The sequence below is a fragment of the Pteronotus mesoamericanus genome, unplaced genomic scaffold, assembly GCF_021234165.1.
Source record: "Pteronotus mesoamericanus isolate MK-2021 breed Mesoamerican mustached bat unplaced genomic scaffold, CSHL_Meso_final contig_657, whole genome shotgun sequence".
In the NCBI taxonomy this organism is placed as follows: Eukaryota; Metazoa; Chordata; class Mammalia; order Chiroptera; family Mormoopidae; genus Pteronotus; species Pteronotus mesoamericanus.
The window spans coordinates 23,844,782-23,865,815 of NW_026555229.1; the positions used below are offsets into that span (position 1 = coordinate 23,844,782).

The 21,034-nt window shown below is 52.9% G+C and overlaps 1 protein-coding gene across 1 annotated transcript; it reads right to left on the reverse strand.

Annotated features, from left to right (window-relative positions):
- Positions 1 to 291: 291 nt before the first annotated feature.
- On the reverse strand, positions 292 to 20,247 carry MKI67 (marker of proliferation Ki-67). Its single transcript, XM_054581699.1, is given in 15 exon segments — positions 292 to 936; positions 1,696 to 4,161; positions 4,163 to 4,525; positions 4,527 to 6,673; positions 7,816 to 7,971; positions 8,246 to 8,417; positions 8,524 to 8,642; positions 8,785 to 9,103; positions 10,186 to 10,361; positions 11,684 to 12,658; positions 13,147 to 13,192; positions 15,070 to 15,136; positions 17,797 to 17,912; positions 18,004 to 18,082; positions 20,156 to 20,247. Coding segments are annotated over 15 exon segments (7,938 nt in total).
- Positions 20,248 to 21,034: the final 787 nt, after the last annotated feature.

The following is a 21,034-nucleotide window of genomic DNA, read 5'->3' on the forward strand; positions in this document are numbered from 1 at the left end:
GCATGTCACGCACGGGGTTGCAGCGTCCCTAACTGCACCCTGGAGAGCAGACGTGTCCCATGCACAGAAAGGGACCCTGTCACTCTTTTTCTTTGAAAGTGGCCAAACCAAGTGCTCCCAAGAGGCACGCTGATCGAATTTAACCGCGCTTCGCCGGCTTACTCAGATGCCGGCGCGTGCATGGGCTGCTGAATTGGACGTGACACGAGGGGCACTTACTGTCCTTGAACTTAGATGGTATCTGACTCGGCAGGGTGACAGGACATAGCAAGTCCAACTGACCAGGGGCTCTTACGAGCAGAGGTGCCTTAGGGACACGCCAGCTTGCATTCGCCCTGGCTTTCCAGAGGACGCCCTGGAGGGCCCAGGCAGGGCGTCGGCCTGCGAGGCAGCGCGGCGCGTCCCGGAGCGGGCGGCGGGGAAGTGCCGGCCGATGGCTGGTCCCCGGAAACATCCCATGCTTATTAGGAAGCAGAACGGTAAACCACTTGCCTTGTTTGCATCTTCCACAGGCCTCTTGCCACTCCGAGTCACTCTCTGTTTGGACTCACTCTCCGAAGTGTCCCCCGAGGGAGGGGCTGTCACCCTTCTTGATCTCAAGCATATGGAGCCTGCACGTGGGGGTCCTTCCTTCTCCTTGCGAGTCTTCCCGGGGGTCTCCACGCTGCTCGCCCTCGCCTTCTCCCCGGCTCCGCGGGGCTCGGGCACCTTCCCCCGCCTCCCGGGCCTCGGGCACACTCTCTTCGCCTGCGCTTTGTCCCCAGAGCCAGGACTCTGGGCTCCACCTTCTGGGTGTTGAATCTCCACCGCTGGGGAGGGATTCGCGGGCTTCTTTTCATTCCTCTTTCTTTTAACCTTTTCTGCTGGTCCAAGAAGCTCAGGCCTTGGCTCTGCTCCGTTGGTTTTCTTTAGGACACTGGAGCGCAGGGACATTTCCTAAAAAATTCAAAAGTGCTCATCATGAGTAATGCAAATCTGAAAATCCAACATGGAGAAAAAAAAATCAAACGCGAACTCAAAGGGGAGCTCACGTGAACATCTTACATGGGTTAATTCTCTAAAACAGCACTGATCTAAGGTATTCACTCGGTTCCTGTGGAGAAATCACCACCTCTACTGACCAGCCATAAATAAGGAATTCGGTTTAAATTTCAGTCCCAGGGCCGTATGTTACACCTGGTCATGAGAAGCACCGGAGGGCACTCCAGAGCAATGCCCCCGGCTCAGGCGGCAAGTGGACACCTGCGGCGGCACCAAGCGCCAGAGCAGCGCAGGAGAGTCTGCTTCCGGGAGCCTGCGAACTTCTTGCCTCACAGCTGGAACCAACTGCTCTATCGAACAATCTCGGCAGTTGACAGTGATGTTCTCGGGGCGCCCCCTCCTGGACAGCGGTCTCCGCAGCAGCGCTGTCCCCACTCACGTGGCGCTGGACAACCCGCGCAGCCCCTGAGGAAGGCTGGTCAAAATCTGGAGCTGTCATTTTGGCCAGTTATGTCCCCAGGTAGCCTCGTCTCTCTATGAAACACCACGGGATCTGCCAGTGGGGTCTGCAGGGAGTCTGCACTGACGGCAGACCCTTCGGGACGGGGTGCCCACACACATTCAGGCCCCATGCAATCTATGCCGCACAGCAAACGGAAACGGGGAACGTCCACCCAAAAAGACCACCAATGGCTACGTAACAGCCACCATCACCTTGTCTGCAGAGGTCTCGTCTCCTTTTTGGCCCCTATTTTTCGTTTTTCCGTTCGTGCTGGGCAGGTCGTCCACAGGTTCAGTGCTTTCTGCCAAAACTCTGCGCCCCTTCTTCGGGACGGAGGGCTCAGGGGGGTCGCGCTGCTCCCTGGGAGCCACCCGCTGCCTCTTCCGCGGCGGCTGCTCCTCCGCGGTGTCCGGGTCGCAGGCCCTCGTGCGCAGCCTCCTCGGGCCTACGCAGCTTTCATCTTCACGTTTCTTCTTGGGGGACACGGTGGCGCCGCTCTTGCTTCCTGATTTTACAGGGTCCCTGCAGTCCGCCGGCTCTTCCGTGGGCTTCACGTTCCGGGCCCTAAGGGCTCTCCTGGATGTTGTTACAGGCTTGCTTCGGTCTGGTGTTTGCGTTGAAGTTCTGGCAGCGTCCGCGCCATCTGTGCCCCCTTCCTCGTCCTCAGCCGGGCTTTGGAGGGGCTGTTCGCTGCGCACTGGGCTGTCCTGGGCCGGGGCCGTTCCCTTCCTGGATCTCAGCAGCCGTCTGCTGCCCGCAGTGTTTCTCACGGGGCCTGGTTCCTGCCGTGGAGACTCCTTGCACACTTTGATGTCGTTGGCACCGTCTACAGGTTCTGTGTGTGACAGCGTGTCTTTCCCTGATGTTCGTGTGGGCCTCCTGAGAGCTGAGGGTGCTTCCTGCCCCTCCCCTGTCCCTGGAGGGGCCTTGAGCTGCCTCCTTGTCCTGGCCGGTATGACGACTGCTTCTGGCTGAGGAGATCTGGAGGGCACTTCGGTGGTGCCGACGGCCACTGGTTCCTCCGTGTGATCTGGTGCTTGGAAAAGCTCTTTAAGGCTGGCTGGGCCTTCTAGGAGCCGGGCCTTTTCTTTACGTGTTCTCGGCCTCCTCTGGCCTCCAGCTGCATTTTCTGCAGGGTCTAATTTCTCTTCTGGAGATTCCTTAGACAATTGCATATCCTTATCCCCACCCTCCGGTTCTCTATATGACCGTGTGGCTTTCCCTGCTGTCCGCGTGGGTCCCCTGAGGGCTGAGGGTGCTTCCTGCCCCTCCCCTGTCCCTGGAGGGGCCTTGAGCTGCCTCCTCGTCCTGGCTGGCATGACGACCGCTTCCGGCTGTGGAGATCTGGAGGGCACTTCGGCGGTGCTGACGACGGCCACTGGTTCCTCCGTGTGATTTGGTGTTTGGAAGAGCTCTTTAAGGCTGGCTGGGTTTTCTAGAAACTGGGCCTTTTCTTTACGTGTTCTCGGCCTCCTCTTGCTTCCAGTTACATTTTCTGCAGGGTCTAGTTTCTGTTCTGGAGGTTCCTTAGACAATTTGATATCCTTATCCACTCCCTGAGGTTCTTTGTGCGGCTGCGTGGTTTTCCTTGACGTCCGTGTGGGCCTCCTGAGGGCTGAGGGTTCATCTTTGGCTGCTTCCCCTGGAGGTGCCTTGAGCCGTCTGTTTCGGCTGGTTGGCATGACAACTGGTTTTGCTTGTGGAGATTTGCAGGGCATTTTGGTGGCTTTGTCCTCTGTCATGGGTTCTACTGTGTGATGTGGTGTTTGGAAAAGCTCTTTGAGGCCAACCAGGTCTTCTATCAGTTGATTCACTTTCTTGGGTGTTCTTGACCTCCTTCTGCTTCCAGTTTTATGTTCTGCTGAGTCCAATTTCTGTTCTAGAGTTTCCTTCAGTGCTTTGATATCTTCATCATCACCTTCCAGTTCTCTATGGAAAGATGTGGTTCCCCCTGGTGTGGGTGTGGGCTTCCTGAGGGCTGAGAGCTCTACCTCCACATTCCCCAGAGGTGTCCCGAGATGTCTCTTTGTGCTGGCAGGTGTGCTGACTGGTTCTCGTGGAGATTTGCAGGGCATTTTCATGGTTTTGTCCTCAGTCATTTGTTCTTCTGTGCGATTTGGTGTTTGGAAGAGCTCTTTGAAGCTGGTCAGGTCTTCTATGGGTTCAACCTTCCTCTTGGGTGTTCTTGACCTCGTTCCGCTTCCAGTTGCATGCTCTGCTGAGTCCAGTTGCTGTTCTGGAGTTCCCTTCAATGCTTTGATAGCTTTATCATCACCTACTGGGTCTCTGGGTAAGCACGTGGTCTTCCCAGATGTTGGTGTAGACTTCCTGACTGCTGAGAACTCTTGTTCCACGTCCACTTTCCCTAGAGGTATCTTAAACTGTCTGGTCATGCTGGTAGATGTGACGACTGGTTCTGGTTGTGAAGATTGGCACAGTATTGCAGTGGTTGTGTCCTCAGTTATTGGTTCATCTGTGTGATTTGGTGTTTGGAAGAGCTCTTTGAAGCCAGACAGGTCTTCTAGGGGTTGGACCCTCCTCAAGGGTGTTCTTGACCTCCTTCTGCTTCCGGTTACATGCTCTGCTGAGTCCCATTTCTGTTCCGGAGTTCTGTTCAATGCTGTGACATCCTCATCATCACCTTCTGGTTCTCTTTGAGAGTGTGTGGTTCCCCCCTGGTGTGGGTGTGGGCTTCCTGAGGGCTGAGAGCTCTTCCGGCACGTCCACTTTCCCCAGAGGTGTCCTGGGACGTCTCTTTGTGCTGGTGGGTGTGCTGACTTGTTTTGGTTTTGGAGATTTGCTGAGCATCTTGGTAGGTTTGTCATCAGTCACTGTTTCCACAACATGATTTGGAGTTTGGAAAAGCTCTTTGAAGCCAGACAGGTCTTCTTGGGGTTGGACCCTCCTCATGGGTGTTCTTGACCTCCTTCTGCTTCCGGTTACATGCTCTGCTGAGTCCCATTTCTGTTCCGGAGTTCTGTTCAATGCTGTGACATCTTCATCATCACCTTCTGGTTCTCTTTGAGAGTGTGTGGTTCCCCCCTGGTGTGGGTGTGGGCTTCCTGAGGGCTGAGAGCTCTTCCGGCACGTCCACTTTCCCCAGAGGTGTCCTGAGACGTCTCTTTGTGCTGGTGGGTGTGCTGACTGGTTGTGGTTTTGGAGATTTGCTGGGCTTCTTGGTGGGTTTGTCATCAGTCACTATTTCCACGATGTGATTTGGAGTTTGGAAAAGCTCTTTGAAGCCAGACAGGTCTTCTAGGGGTTGGACCCTCCTCAAGGGTGTTCTTGACCTCCTTCTGCTTCCGGTTACATGCTCTGCTGAGTCCCATTTCTGTTCCGGAGTTCTGTTCAATGCTGTGACATCTTCATCATCACCTTCTGGTTCTCTTTGAGAGTGTGTGGTTCCCCCTGGTGTGGGTGTGGGCTTCCTGAGGGCTGAGAGCTCTTCCGGCACGTCCACTTTCCCCAGAGGTGTCCTGAGACGTCTCTTTGTGCTGGTGGGTGTGCTGACAGGTTGTGCTTGTGGAGATTTGGTGGGTTTCTTGGTGGTTTTGTCATCAGTCACGATTTCCACGATGTGATTTGGAGTTTGGAAAAGCTCTTTGAAGCCAGACAGGTCTTCTTGGGGTTGGACCCTCCTCATGGGTGTTCTTGACCTCCTTCTGCTTCCGGTTACATGCTCTGCTGAGTCCCATTTCTGTTCCGGAGTTCTGTTCAATGCTGTGACATCCTCATCATCACCTTCTGGTTCTCTTTGAGAGTGTGTGGTTCCCCCTGGTGTGGGTGTGGGCTTCCTGAGGGCTGAGAGCTCTTCCGGCACGTCCACTTTCCCCAGAGGTGTCCTGAGACATCTCTTTGTGCTGGTGGGTGTGCTGACTTGTTTTGGTTTTGGAGATTTGCTGAGCATCTTGGTAGGTTTGTCATCAGTCACTGTTTCCACAACATGATTTGGTGTTTGGAAGAGCTCTTTGAAGCCAGACAGGTCTTCTAGGGGTTGGGCCTTCCTCAAGGGTGTTCTTGACCTCCTCCTACTTCCAATTACGTGCTCTCTCAAATCCTGTTGTTGTTCTGGAGTTTCATTAGATGCTTTCATGCTTTCATCACCACCTACTGGTTCTTTGTGTGTGTGCTTGGTGTCCCCTGGGGTTTGTGTGGGCTTTCTGAGTACAAAGTAAGCTTCTACATTCACATTCTGGGAAGGCATCTTGATCTGTACATTCATCTTGGTCGGTGTGCTGACTGGTTCTGGTTTTGGAGATTTACTGGGCATCTTGGTAGGTTTGTCATCAGTCACTGTTTCCATGACGTGATTTGGTGTTTGGAAGAGCTCTTTGAAGCCGGTCAGGTCTTCCAGGGGTTGGGCCTTCCTCTTGGGTGTTCTTGACCTCCTTCTGCTTCCAGTTACCTGCTCCGCTGAGTCAAGTTGCTGCTCTGGAACTTCATTTGATGGTTTCATGTTTTCGTCACCACCTACTGGTTCTTCGCGTGTGTGCTTGGTGTCCCCTGGGGTTTGTGGGAGCTTCCTGAGTACAGAGAGAATGTCTACATTCACACTCTGGGAAGGCATCTTGATTCGTACGTTCATCTTGGTTGGTGTGCTGATTGGCTCTGGTTTTGGAGACTTGCAGCGCATCATTGTGGTTTTGCTCTCTGTATACACTGGTCCCTCAGCATGACCTGGGGTCTGGAGAAAACTGTGGATGCCCACCAGATCTTCCTTGGATTCTATCTCTTGCAATCTCTTCATGGCATTTACGTCTGTTCTTGGTGCACATTGAGGCTCTGAAGATCTTCTCGATCTCCTCACAACTATCATCTTTTCAGAATCTTCTTTTGATTCGATGTTTCTCTTACATGTCTCAAAGGCTCTTTCACTTTCCTTCATCTCTCCCTCCAGTAGCTGGGCCTGTGCTGGCAATTTCCTCAGACGTCGTCCCAAGATGCTCTCAACAGTGTTGACCTCTGTGTCTTCCTCCCCACACTCTGTGCCTGGAGCCTGGGTATTTCTGGGCCCCACAGACCTCCTGGATTTGTTCGCACTGGAGGCCGCCTTCGGAGGCTCTGTCTCAGATGGTGGAGTTTTCATATTTTTATTTACTGTAATATGCTGTCTTCTCAGGGATGGGCTTTCAGACTTTTTATCAGATGGCTCTTGCGGTACATTCTGAGCACGGGGGAACACATTCTCTCCTATAAGAAAAGCATACGCAGTAAGTATATTCTCTTCACTATGTTATGCCAACTTGGAATTTTATTCTCGTGAAATATTGTGTAAGAGACAATAATTCGCCCTCCTCACCTTACTAACAATGAGTCTGCATATGTGGCTATAAATCTGTCTGACATGTGAACCATGCACACTGAAGAGTAACGTTACTTGGTGCTATAGAGAGGGATCACATATAGGTGGCGGTTAGAATCCACAGGAATTAGATAAAGGAAAAAAGTTCCTAAAGAAGGGTCTCCTGAAGGCTGTCATGCCACATCTCGGTAACCTGCACACAGACATGTTGTGTCTTTAAATATGACAAATAACTCTTTCTTCTTTAGAGCCACCGATGCAATCACAGGACCTACACATCATCCACTTAGCATCCCTGTTACACCGAAACATCTCTTTTTTAGCTGTAGGAAGCATCTTCCATGCAGCAGGGTGCTTGCTCTACAATACGAACTCGGTACCAAATGACAGAGCAAGACAGACTCATGTCTCCCACCCCATGTTCACACTGGGCATGCTCCCGGCCAGAAGGGCAGCAGGAAGAACAGCACAGTGTCCATGCTGTTATCTTTCTTTTTGGTAATTTGCCATCATTTTGAATTCGAATATTTACTTAGAAGTATCATGAGAGATCATTACACCTTTTGGCCTATCTCCTCTTTTTAATAAATAAGGAAGGCAAGAGTGTATACAGCCAGCCCTGGTTGGGTAGCTCAGTTGATTAGAGCATCATCCCCATATACCAAGATTGTGGGTTTGATCCCTGGTCATGGCACATACAGGAAGCAACCAATGAATGCGTAAGTAAGTGGAACAACAAACCAATGCTTCCCCCCCTCTTTCTCAAATCAATTTTCAAACAAGTGTGCACAGGTAGTTTGATTATTAAAGGAATATTGCTTTTTACTCAAGTCACGAAATACCAGGGCTGGTTTAACTGCTGATAGGAATTTCCCCTAAAAACAACAAAACAGAGAACCTGGAAATGGTATTTTATCAGAGTATCTGTGTAGAGAAATAAGACAATATCTGTTATTAAAAACAACAACAATATCATCTACAGTTCTAGTAAAGACACCAAAGTACTAGGAAAAAAAAAGAGTAAACGAACCAAACTTTTCTGGGGTGCATAGCAGAGGTTTTTCTTCTGACTTAGGTACTTGAAACTTTTTTCCAAGCAAATCCTCAGAATTTGACAAAGCGGTGGGACATAAGCTCATCCTTTTTGGCTTCTCTTTCGCTGGGGTCTTGAACATTTCGGTTAGCCCTGTTGCATGAAAACAGTGGAAAAGCAATGAACATATCGCTCCTGCCCGTGAACAGCCTCATCAGTCCCCACATACAACCACAGGCTCACTCCCTGGAATTCCTGGTGGCGAGGGTCTCAGAGGGGAGGGTGATGCATCAGTAATAACCCCATTTTGTGGAAAGAGGGCAACGAGTGGGACGTGAGAATCATGCCTCCCTCCCCCCGCAGGTGAACGCCCTCCCACGTCCCCATGGATCTAAGGGCTCTGGTTTACAGGAAGTTGCGTTTTTACCTGAAAGGTCTTCGTTAAAGTCAATTTTCCTGCCGAGCACGAAGTTGTTCAGCATTCGGTAGGGCCGGGCGGGCATGGCCACCTTTTCGATGTGCGCTTTCCCTATTACAATGGTGCAGGGAGAGTTTGCGTGGCCTGTACTGAACTCATTGTGCACACGGCCCGTGGGCTTCTGGAAAAAAGGCAGGAGAGCACAGAACGTCACAGCGCCGATCCACACTCAAGGCCGCTGTAAATAACGTGAGGCGTGACCGAGCGATTCACAGCGAGACACGCACCTTTGGGGTATCGATCTTTCTCTGCCTCTTGCTCAGCTGTCTTAGGGGACGGTGTTTCACAACCTTACTTTGTGTCTGTCTGGCGCTGAGTTTTACTATGTCTGCCCACGATTTTGCCACTGTCAAAAGGAAAAGATGTTGTTTGCAACTGAACAACAATAAACAATATTTTTTTTAAAAAAAGGAAAAGACGAAACTTCCCAAAGCGGGCCGTCAGCGAGGAAAGCCACCTGAAAGCATCCCTGTGAATGCAACACTCACCGATGAGATTGGCTTCCGAGGCCCCGCTCCTTCTCCGGGAGCGAATGGCCTGCAGGAGCCCGTGCTGGCTCCGACCCCCGGAAGCCCTCTCGGCAGGCACGCCGCCGCTCCTCCGCCCGCCCCTCTTGGGAGCATCTGTCTGGTGTGGAGACTGGCTGCCACCCGAGGCTGGTGGCTTGGATGGCCCCCGGCGACCGTCGCTTGCCCCTGAAGGTGTGTTTGTGAGATGGCAAGCCAGGGAGCTCGTCAACACGTTTTGTGCAGTCACTTCCGAACGGATTTCTGAGGACTCTTCTTTTCCCGACTCTTGTGGCTGTTCCTGACAAGATTGAAATGTCTCTAAGAAAGCTTACCGCAAACGTCACACCTCTGAAATGACTGTCAAAGCCCCACTCATTGAAGAATTTCAGCTGTTTCAAAGTACAAGAAACCCACAACAAACCAAAACAAACGCATGTCCAGTGTGTCCGGCAGTCATTGTGAAAGATTCTGCACCGCTCCAAATGTTCCAAATGTTTGAATAAAACTGAATGGGGACGCACAAAGAATTTTAGCTGTTTAAATCTTGAAGCATCAAACCATTTCAACCACTGTCCGTCAAGTGCAAGGCCGAGGGGAGTCTGCCCAGCATTTAAGGAAAGAAAGAAAAAAGCAGCAAACAAGCCTTAACTCAGGTGTCCCGGGAAGGAAGGCGGAGGAAACCGCCTGCGGGGCAGAGAGGGCTCTGACCTGACCCTAAGCAAACACACCCATGGGTGAAGGCGGGTGTGTGTCTGCGTGGCTGAAAGAAGGCGCTCACTTCCAGGAGGGAATCAGTATTAGAGGGAAGGAGGAAGAAGGCCAGACACACCTCAGGCCATCAAGGCAGCGATGAAAAGCAACTGAAGGCAGCCCCGCCCCTGCTGCAGGTGAGCTGCCGGCCACCCCATCCAGAGACCTAGCACCGGGGCAGCAGAGCCGAGCGGACCTGCCTGAAAGTCCTCGGCAGTTGCCGGTGGAGACTGCAGGCGCGTGGGCCGCCAAGATTTCCCTTCCGCCTCATAGCTCTGAAAGGAAAGCCACCACTGTATAGCCATGTGTCATGACGTCTCCAGAATCTTATTAACCAGTGGCTTTTGCTGGGACCCCAGACTGGCCCTCTGTCCCTGGCAGCGCGGGCAGGGGGCCTGTGCGGGAAGAGTCCTGAGGACTCATGGCGGCTCGGCCACCTTCCAGCAGTGGTTCGGAACCCAGGTGTTCCTTTTCCGACACGCGGGGAAAGAGTTCATTTAGACTTTGTACTGCTACTTTACATGAGAAGGAGAAAGGTTTCACTGTGCTTTCACACGGGCGGGGAGCCTGGCAGGCCACGCCCAGGACAGGAGCCGTCGGGCGGGGCGGAGGGTCCGCGATGGCACATACCTTGATGATTTTCTTGAGGACAGCTGGAGTGCGGGCCACGAGAGACCTCCTCTTCACTGGCGTCTCTCCTCTCTTGAGCGGGGTATTAGGAGGTAAGTTTTCATCGAATAACTCAGGTCTCAGGTGGCCCCCAAAGGAGACCCGCCTTCTCTTCGAGGGCAACCCCTCCATCTTATCTGAAGTGGTGAATACAAGCAGGAAAGGGAGTGGAGAACCATGGGAACACGCAGGACTTGTTTCCGACTGCTATTAAACACAAAGTGCCAGTGCGGGCCACCGGCCCCGCGTCACGTGGACAGCACGCCCTCGCTCTGCAGTGACGCTGGCCGAGGCAGCCAAAGCTGCTTCCCGCGCTCCTGAAAGGCCGGGGTCAAGCCACCAAAACGCCCACCCCAACTCGACAGTACAGAGATGCTCTTTAAAACGCTGAAAGGTCCCATGTGGACACAGCTTCCTGAAGGGCTCGGCCTGAGGCAGAGGCTCCGTGCGGAGCCGGGGGCTGCAGAGACGTATGCGTTAGCGGTGACCCGAGAAAGCTTCCCCGAAAGGCACATACTCAGGCCTCCCCTAGACCTGCCTGGTGAGTAGAATGAGCTGGACAAGCTCTGCAGGGGATTGTCATGGGCAATTCGTGTGACGCCACCCCCACGACACACCTTTACAAACCACTGGTCCATGCCAAGCCCTGTGCGAGTGACACGCCCCTCCTGCCACTCACAGGGACACCGGGCCTGGCTGGGCAGGGCAGCCGCAGAGAGCCGCACAGCGCCCGCCAGGCACCCCTGCAGAGCAGAGCCCGGACGATGGTTAGTTGGCTGCGTCCGGCGCCTGAGACCCCTGCAAAGGGCAGTGCCCGAGAGCCACCACGCCTGCCACTCGCCGTGGGACATTAGGGTGTCCGCTTCCCCAGTTGCAAAATGGAGACGACGCTACCTGTCTCGTGAGCGCTTAAAGTGTGAATGTGCACAGTGCGCAAAAGCGCGCCCAGCACATGAACCCGTGGGGACAGCGGTGTTTCCTAAGGGAGCTGCCTGCTGGGGGCCCCGAGAACAATATAAATACCAGAGGGCCACCCCGTGTAAAAGGTGTCCCGGGGACTTCCGCTGACTTAAGAGGGCCCAACTCACAGGATGCTGAAGCTCTGTAGCGCGTAATCATGAAGCCTCCCGGACAAAGCGATTACGCTTCCTCTCCTTTCGATGTTGTTGTGGCCAGAATAGGAGGGCCGGATAAAACGTCTGCAGCGCCCTTGCATCCCCTGCTATACCTGTCCTTCTCTAACGACCTGCCCCTCCCCCCACTCCCTAGAGCGATCCTCAGCTCTGGGGACAGAGCTCTCCCTGTGGACAACGAACACCGCTGTCTTGTACCCTTAGCTCTGGCTTCTCTGACACAGAGCAAACTGCTATTTTAAGAAAGGAGTTCTTGTTAATTCATTCGTAGATGCAAGTACATGGGGCCTCCTGGGGGAAATGAACGTAAAGTTAAATAAACTTACGAATGGACTCATCCAAGTTGCTGACGTCGACGGAACTGAGGCCAGGGGAACCGGCTGAGCCCTTCTGCTCCACGGGGACCAGCAGGGCGGTGAGCGCGGCTTGCTTTGGAGTTTCTGTTTCTTTAGCAAGACCGTCAACATCTGGAAGGAGGCTTCTCCGTCTCTTTCTGGAAAAGCCTTTTTCTGGCGTGTTTCTGAAGCCGTTGGCACTGTCACCTTGGCTGGGTGTTCGGTTTCCCGGGAAGAGCGGCTGAGGAGTGAATGTCGTGTGCTCTGCCTGGAAGCCTTCGCTCTGATCCGGGTTCACAGGGTTGCTCCCCCCGATGACACTCTGGCCTCCGCTCTGGCGTTTTCGTGAGGAATTTTGGTGTGACCAGGGGACAGGGGTCTTGGCTATCGCCGTCTCCGTGGGGGGGGTGCTGGAACTCACGGTGGCCTCGAGAGTGGGACCAGGGACAGCCTTTGTCTGGGAGCTCCGACGGGACCTCCGCCTGGACTTGGGGGTGACCTGTAGTTGTGCCTGACCCTGCGAACCTCCAGCACTTTCAGATTCGGCTGCGCAGTGATCCCAGGACCCCGATTTCCGACGATTCTGTAGGACATTCTCTTTTTCTGATTTCACATCCAACTCTTCCTTCATAGACTCATAAAGCTTCCTAAAGGGAGACTCGTTCGCTCCGCCCTCCTCAGGACTCTGTGTAGCGGGAAGGGGCTCCAGCCCCCCGTTCCTGCTCACTAAGGCCCCACGGGCACCCTCTCTGGACCCCCCCGCAGGGGGGCCCGCTGCATTTCTGCGGTTCTCTCTGGGGGGCTCTGAGCCATGAACATCAGGGGTGGTCCTGGGATCGGGGCCTTCTGAGCTGCGTGGGGCAGCGCGGGCCGCCGCGACATCCTCCGTGCGCGCCGGGGACCCTCCGGAAACCCCGTCTGCGGGGAGCTGTGGGCGGGCAGCACCGCGGGCTTCACCTTTGCCACCTTGACAGTGAGTTAGGAAACGAGAAACAAGTTCAAGGCTTCCTCAGTGATGCATACGGGCAGTACTGAGATCTTAAAACTGTTTCGAACTGTCTCAGCACCTAGCTTTTCACTTAGCTTACGAGTTACTGAACGCCCAGCGTGTGTAATGCCTGTATTCTGATACCAGCACTATGATCCAAATAAGTCAATCACACTAGTCTCCTGTAACCAGCCCAAGACACCAAAGGCTATTAATCCGCTCAGAGTCACGCAGACGGCCGAGCAAGGCCACTCCCGCGCGGCGCTGCCCAGTGAGCGCGGGCGCCACACGGCGCTCAGGCAGAGTCCGCTCAGGGTCCGCTCATGCGTCCTGTTAAAGGACACAACCTCCTAACTTCTGCGAGCCTGGACACACAACACTTGCGACCTTGTTGCCCCCTCCTTTTCACAACACTACACAGAGAACTGACCTTGCAGGATCTGGAATAAAACGAAAAACTACTTACAAGGATCTGAAGAAAAGCTAGACCTCGAGGCCCGACGTGCAGGTGCCTGTGGATGGGCAAAGAGCGAACAGGGATTTAGTGCCTTTTCCGGAACCGACGGTCAAATGTGTTAAAATGCTCTCCCTCCCAGCGATCTTCTTAGCCCCACTGCCCTTATATACCCCTTAGAGGCTTTGGGAAATGCGCCCAGACATGTAGGTGCTGGCGCTCAGAATACAAGTATTTCTTAGCTGATTTTAAAAATATAATGATAGCGTAAGAACCAAACTTGAAGCTGAAAATTGTTAAAATTGAACCTAGTCCAATTAAATTAAATTTGAGGGGTTGTTAAAACTCCCTCAAATTTCTTTCCCTTCATCACTGAAGGAAGTTAAAACGAATCGTCACCTACACGCTGTGCCTGTGAACCTAGCACAGGCACCGAGTTACAGACTTTAGGCGCCGTTTCACCAGAAATCGGCAGCAGAACCTGTGGGGGAACCCGGGTGCCCCTGAGTGCGTGGGCTCTGGGCTGGCAGACTCCTGGGCGTGTCCGAGCCCAGCAGGCGCGGCAGACCCGCAGGGCACGGCGGCGTGGCCGTGCGGGGCACGGGGTCCGAGCAGCACGCCCCTGGACCCCCACAGCGCTGCCCCTGTCTCTCACGGGACGTGTTTTAGGGGCTGAGGAACCACACCCAGTAACACGTATGTAAGATACCAAAGTCCAGTGTTGTTCCCAAGAAGGAAAAATATAGCATCTGAATAATTCGGGAGGGAAAAAACACATCCAAAGGCAAATCATTTCTGATTTTTTGGTATCTCACACCCTGCTTCTCAAACTTCGCATGTGAAAAGAATCAGTTTCTAATTTCCAAATCTGAAGTTGACCAAGAAAGGACTAAACAATAAAAATTAAGTAACATTTTAAAATACGCACAAAGTGCTCCTGTACATTCTAAATATTCAATTTCAGTGTTCCGTCCCATCCAAATAACAAACAGCTCACAGACCACCAAGCGCTCTCATCCAACCCACAGCCAAGCCCTCTGGCTGGTGGTTCCCTTCCACCTCCTAGCAAGTGAGAATGACAGCCGGTGGGCGGGGCATCCTGGAACCCCGCCCCCGCCCCGCCCCCGCAGCGCCCTGCAGGCTGATGAGCTGCGCAGCAGCCGACACCGCGGTCGCTCCTGTCGCTCCTCTCGCAGAAACAGTACTCAGCCGGGCCGACGTCTTCCCAAGGTGCCTATCGCTGGTTTCAGGGGTACCTACCGTAAGACTCCAACCATGCGGGCCTGATCCTAGGCTCACTTGGGCAGCCTCATAAAAAGAGAGAAATTCGCAGGATTTCCCTTATACCTTTTAAGTCCTACTAAGCCTCCAAGGACGGGCCCAGAATTGCGGTTTAATAAGCTCCACCATTTGAAAGACATTTCCCGCACTGGCGGATACAAGTAATAAGGTTCTGTCACATGACCCCGGGGCGGGGGAGGGGGGCACGGGAATTCCCTTCCAGTGTCACAGGTCACCTGTCCATCATAACTGGGAGTGAGCCATGGGGCCCCCAACTCCGATGCGATCGCTCTGGAGGGACCCAGGTGGATGAGGACAAGGACAGGAGAGCCGTGAGCCCCGGAGCACAGGGCTCCCGAGCTGCACTGAGTCAGGCTGTCCTGGCCAAGGGTGTGCAAGCCGGGTCCTGAGCAGCTCTGGGGCCTCTCGGGCCAAGAGTGTAAGATTGACTCAGAACTCGTTTTGCATAAAAAAGGAAGTATATTTTAAAATTATTTTAACCTAAGTACAACTCATTTTAATACCTTGGTTACACTTTCCTACTGTAACAGCTAAGTCATCTTCCCTTGTAAAAACCTGATCAGTGTGCATATAAATGATCTCCTATCTTCACGCCAAAGAATCAGAGCCCAAGGTGTGAAAAGACCCCGTCACCTGTCCGAGCCTTTGCCCTGGAGATTCAGTTGACTCGCTTCCATTCTGGTGACGTTCATTCTCGTACCTGAAGTGCACAGAACAGACACATTCAGATCACTGACCTGTAACCAGGGGTAAAGCCTGGGTATCTGAGGAACACCCAAGGGGCGAGGAACACCCAAGGGGCAAGGAACAAACTTTGCGTTTCATTCAAGATGTTACCTTAGTTCTGGAAATAAACTTAGAGCTAGGAAAGTGCTTGTTACAGGGACAAAGACTCAGATACGGTGCCTCAAGTTTCTTTCAGAACGTCAGCGTCCAGGGCTGGGGACACAGATTAATTGCTCCAGCACTGGCCAGCGGGGAGTCCTCTGCGCGAACCTGCTACGCCGAGGACAGAGGCCGGCGCCCGCTGCTTTAAGGTCATGGAAATCAACGGAGGGGCTGGCAGGCCACCCAAGAAGCCCGGGGCCTCGGAGGCCGGACTGCTGTGCTGTCGCTTCTGCAGAAACCGCAGCGCTGCTCTGACTTCAGAGCACTTTGGTCTCTTCAGTCCCCACGCATGTGAACAAAGACAGGCAGTTAGTGAAGAGGAGAGCTATTTAGCAGGACGCACAGCTGTTCTCTGCACAGACCAGCCTTTTAAAACACAGGCAGAGCCTGGGCACACTGTGAAATGGCCTGACTTGAAGTAGAAGCCACCTGGCCTGACTAGGCGCCTGGGGCCGCACTCACGGGGCGGAGTTCTGGATCAAGACCTATTCCTAAGACTCATTTCCTAGTCATTGTTGGACGTGCCCAATCATCTCAATTAATCTGTACTTGAACAAGCTTCTCCTTTTGAGGAGATAGTTCTTGTCTCCTTCCATATCAAATTCTTCCTCCCTACAGCCTTCTATTCAATAAAAGTACTCTTTAAAAATGATGCAAGTTCATGAAAAGCGCAGTAAAGGAAACGACCTGGATGTTCAGATGGTACAGCAGAAATTATTTAATGAAGGCCATAACGGAGGCAGAGTTCTGCTCAGCAAAATGGATGAAAAAAATGATCCAACTCTCTGTTTCTACAAGAGACACAAGTTAGAGTCAGACACAAACAGGATGGCAAAGTGTGGAAAAGCTATGCCTGCACACAGCCACCGGGAGAGGGCTAGAGACGCTACGCTGCTGTCGGACAGAAGAGACGAGGGCTGTTCTCAGGGACTGCGCGCATTTTACAGCGAAAGAAGGGTCGCTCTGTCAAGAAGATAAGCCAGTCCTAAACAAAAGGGCGCCTAACAGCGGGTTCCAAGAGGCAACCTACACCTCAAGGATTAGAACAAGTTGAAAGCATGTGATAGAAAAATTACACATGCAAGCCTCATCGAAAGCATTATTAAAGGCATAAAACGTGTCAAAAGGATAAATGATAGAGCTTCAGCCACCAGATCATTCTGAATTTAAATACACAGTTGCCAGTAGAGAAAACCGACAGACCTTAAAAAAAAAAAAAAAGGAAAAAGAAATCCTCAATGTGTGATTTCAATGTACCTGGCAGAGTAACTAAGGATCAGTGGAGAGAATGACTATGATTCTAGAGAGAAATTCGAATCTAATGGTCACAGACAGAACAGTGCACCCAACAGCGGTAAAAGGCACCTTCTTTTCAAACACACAGACTAGTGAAAATCATTTCTGATCACAGAGCAAGCCCTGATGCATTTCAAAAACCAGAAGTCACTCAACTGTCTGTGCAGAGAGAAGTTGTGTGTGGTTGCGTGTACAGCCGCCTAGTATGCAGTGAGAAGGCCGTGCGCGCTGAAGCTCACCGCCACGGGACAGGGGTCGGTGACAGACACGTGCTGCTATCACAAACCGACGGGGTTTAACAGGCAGACGCAGCCACAGCGGCTAGGGGGAGGCAGGCTCGGCAGCAAAACGCCAACGACTTGCGCCGTTTGCGAGAGCCACGCTAGTGCTCTACTTGGTGAGAGAAAGGGGTAGTGACTTTAGAAGACACATGAAAGAAGCTTCTGCAAATGTCCTAATTATGTCTTAGGTGGTGGATTAGTTTGCTAGGGCTTCCATAACAAAACATCACACGCTGGGTGTCTTAAAGGGTTTATTTTCTCACAGTTCAGGAGGCTGGAAGTTCAAGGTCAAGGCGCGGGCAGGGGCTGGTGTCCTCTGGGCCTTGCTCCTCGCCTCGCTGTAGTTTCCCTTTGCCACCTGCACACACGGTTGTCCCTGAGTGCCTGCTCCCTGGTCCTCTCCCTGGGTCCTCGTCTCTTCTCATAAGGACGCCAGCCAGATGGGATTAGGGCCTACAGCCAAGGCCTCATTTTAACGCAACGCCCTGTCCCCAAAGACAGCCATGCTCTGCGGTCCTGGGGAGCAGGGCTTCGGCACATGAATGCGGGGGGCACCATTCAGCCCGTAACATGTGACGATCGCAGGCCTGTTTGCTGCATGTCGTTTTGTACCTTTCTTTACGAGTATATTTTAGTTTAAAACAACAAACTAATAAAGTGTGCAGTTTCTCAACACAACAAACTAACACTCCCGTCGGACCGGGCGCCCCTCTTGGGCAGGGAAACCCTTGAACGGGACCGCATAAACCCCTTGTGTCTGTTCAACTTTGGATTAAGATTCCGCGTGGAGGATGACAGCTTCAGACACTCGGACCTTCGCCCGCGGTAAAGGAGACCCACAGGTGACCCGCAAGGCGGCTTGCGGTGACTCAGGAGGCCCGTGACTCCTACTGACCTGAATGAACGGTCCACGATCGTGATCAGGTCCCCGTGCCTCAGCTGTACGGGCCCGTCGATGGCAGACCCGTTCACCTGCGTTGGATTTGCGGAACTGAAATTGAACAAGACTGCCTGCAAGGAGAAAAAGGGGGGAAACAGGTAACACACAGGCAAAAAGTAAAGTGAATGCTTTTTAAAAATAGACTTCCAAAAGCCCACTCACCTTTTGCTCATTGATTTCAATTTTGCAGTGCTGTTTGGACACCACAGGAAGCTGGATACGAATGTCACATTCAATACCCCTTCATCAAAAAGAATGAAGATTCTTTTAGGTTGTTGCATTAAAAAAAGAAAATTACATCAGAGTTTCAAAATAAAGCAGCACTTGACTATACGTTGGATCTACAAGTGTAACCACTTAAAGAAATAGCCAACTGAGTGATGTCAGTGAGCTCTGAGTTTTGCCAATAATTTTTACAAGTATTGTATAAGCAAGTATTTTAAATCTTTAAAATTTACAGCATTTAAAAATAAGTTCATTAGAAAACATTACAATATAAAGCTGAATTGCCTTTAACTAAACTATCTATGCTGGTAAGACCCAACTAAAGGAATATTTTCCACCAGCTTGGAGAATGAGAACCACTTTTAATGCTCTGCTGTTTGTAGACAGAAAGGTTCCTGTAGGTTCATTTGCAATGTTATGTGTGGTTTAAGCTTTAATCATCACCAAAAGTGCTGCGTTTTACGGCAGCACCTCTTGCTCTGTGCACCTCAGTTTCTTTAAATACAAAAAGGGAATTACGTTCGCACCTATATCTATCATGGCGTTCACCCAGCGACTGAGCGAGTTATGCACATCTGAAAACACAGTAAGAGCTATTACTTGTGAGCTTTTTGTTTTAAAACTATACTCCATTAACTGACAGATTCACAAGTCTATCCCTAAAAATACTAATCTACAAGTAACAAAAGGAACCAAAAACATCCTCTAGACTCAACTTGTCTTTTCACAAAACAGCTGCGGGCAGCAGGAAGCGCAGGGAGACGTCCCAAACCCACCAGGGGGCCTGGGCGAGGTGCTGGCGTCACCACCCTGTGGTTTTAGGAGCTGAAACAGTGCCACACTCTCACCCTGCCCTCAGTAGGAACCTCTGGAGTCGCAGCTCTCTTCCGGCCAGTCCTGCGACCCAACACTTATTCCTGGGTCCCTAAATTACAAGTCTTGCATAAAAATACACTTCATCACTACTATATAATAACCACAATTACTGCCACTTGATACCAACATGCTTTTATACATTTTTTTCCTTTAGAAAAGAAGCAATGGAAAGTGAACAGCTACTTTAAGTCAAAGAAGAGAATTTGATTTTTAGGTAAAAGGACACTCCAGCGAGAGAGACACTGTCTCGTTAGAGCTCAGAAACTGTTTGGCAGGGGGCCGCCAACTAGGATGGGCACAGGTGAGTGCCGCTCACCCCGGCCGCACAACTCTTCGCAGAGGGGGCCGGCAGCGTCCCTGACCCATCTGCTTGGGGAGGCAGGGGCCTGAGCCTCCAGCGCTGGGACAGGGAAGCGTCTCCCTAGGGGCAGGATGGCCCCCCGCCGAGCCGCTGCTATAGGCTGATTCCAGTTCTCTAGCTCCGGCGCTTAATACTGGTCTGCCTGCCTCCCTGTGCCACCCAAGGAGGAGGTAATTATTAACCAATAGCCCCGTCCTCCGCAGCGCGGAGCTGGGACAGACGAGCGGGAGGTGTCCGAGGCGCGGTGGAACTCGGAAGCGCCGGGTGGGTGTGGGTTGAACAGGGGTCGAGGCGGCACCTCGCATGGGCGTCCCTGGGGAGACGGTGACCTACCACTTGTCTCAAAGGGCACACGTTAGAAACCGCCCCGGGGGCGAGTACTAACATGGCCTGTCATAGGGGACTGCAGAAATCGCCACCACCACACAGGAAGGCGTCAAGAGAGGCAACGTTCTCAAAACACTAGCAGCTGGGGTCCCCTCCCCTTTTCATTTCCTCCAGAAGACCAACAACCCCGCGGGGGCCTCCTTCCTTCCTTTGCTCAGCCGCGTGTCCCCCGCCCCCCGGTTTCAGATGCACGAGCTGTCTTCTCAAGACCGCCTGGCCTGAAACAGGATGTGGCACCATCTCTACACGTTTCTCTATCTGAAGCTGTTGATCACATCGATTTTATCATTTATGTCTGACAAAAACACCACTTCACATATAAACACCGTTTTCGAAATTGTTTTGTCATAAACAACGCGGCCACGTTGACGGCACACAGGACGAGCGCTATGTCCAGGCTGTTATTCTGAGATTAGGATATTCGAGTCTTTTAAGCGAAATTGTCCGCGCGGCCGCAGGGCTCACCTTCCGAACAAGCAGGTGCTCAGGCTCAGCGGAAAGTGGGGGCCGTCGACCCCGCTCCTTTTGATGGTCACAAGGCGTCCTGTAGGACCCATTTTCTAAACAAGAGTGTGTGCACAATCCGTATAGGAAGGCCAGGCAGAAGCAAACTTACAAGCAACTCTTTCGCGGCAGGAACATGCACTGAATAAAACAACAGAAATAGAAAACGTTGGGGGGTGGGGGACGTGTTACTTTGAAAGCAAAGAGCCAAGAAGTCACTTGTAAGTGACCGACTGGGGCTGCTGGTTCAATTCACCGAGGCCGCTGTCGCCCCGGCCCCAACCCTATCTGACAGCTGGGGAGCCCCAGCCAGCCCTGCGCTGCCGCCTGCACGTTCTCCAGCTCGCAGCGCCCCCACGGACTCGCGGCCAGGACGTGACCGTGGGATCATCACGCCCGAGAGTTCCCGCCGAGATCCCGGAGGCCGAGCCCAGAAGGAGCCGGGCCCAGCCGCGCTCCCGGCGCCGGTCCCCGCAGTGCCCGGAGGGTTCGCCGCGCCCCCGACCCCCGTGGTGCCCCGACTCACCCAGGACGAGTCGCCCGCACTTCCACCCGGGCGTCCAACGCTCGTCGGGGCGCTGCCCAGACCCGCGCGGTGAGGAGCCCTCAACGCGTCCACTTGCGTCCACCTCCCGCCCCGCGCTCCAGGGTCGGGCACTCAGCCCGCAGGCCCGCGTCCACCTCCGCCGCGGCCGCAGTCCCCACTCCCCCCGGCGTCGCCCTCCCCACTGACCGGGTGGCTCAACCAGCTACGTCCCTGCCGTACGCAGCGTTGGCGGCGCAGGCGCGGAGAGCCTCCCGCCGCCCTCTCCCGATTCAAATGAAAACAGCGATTCAAAT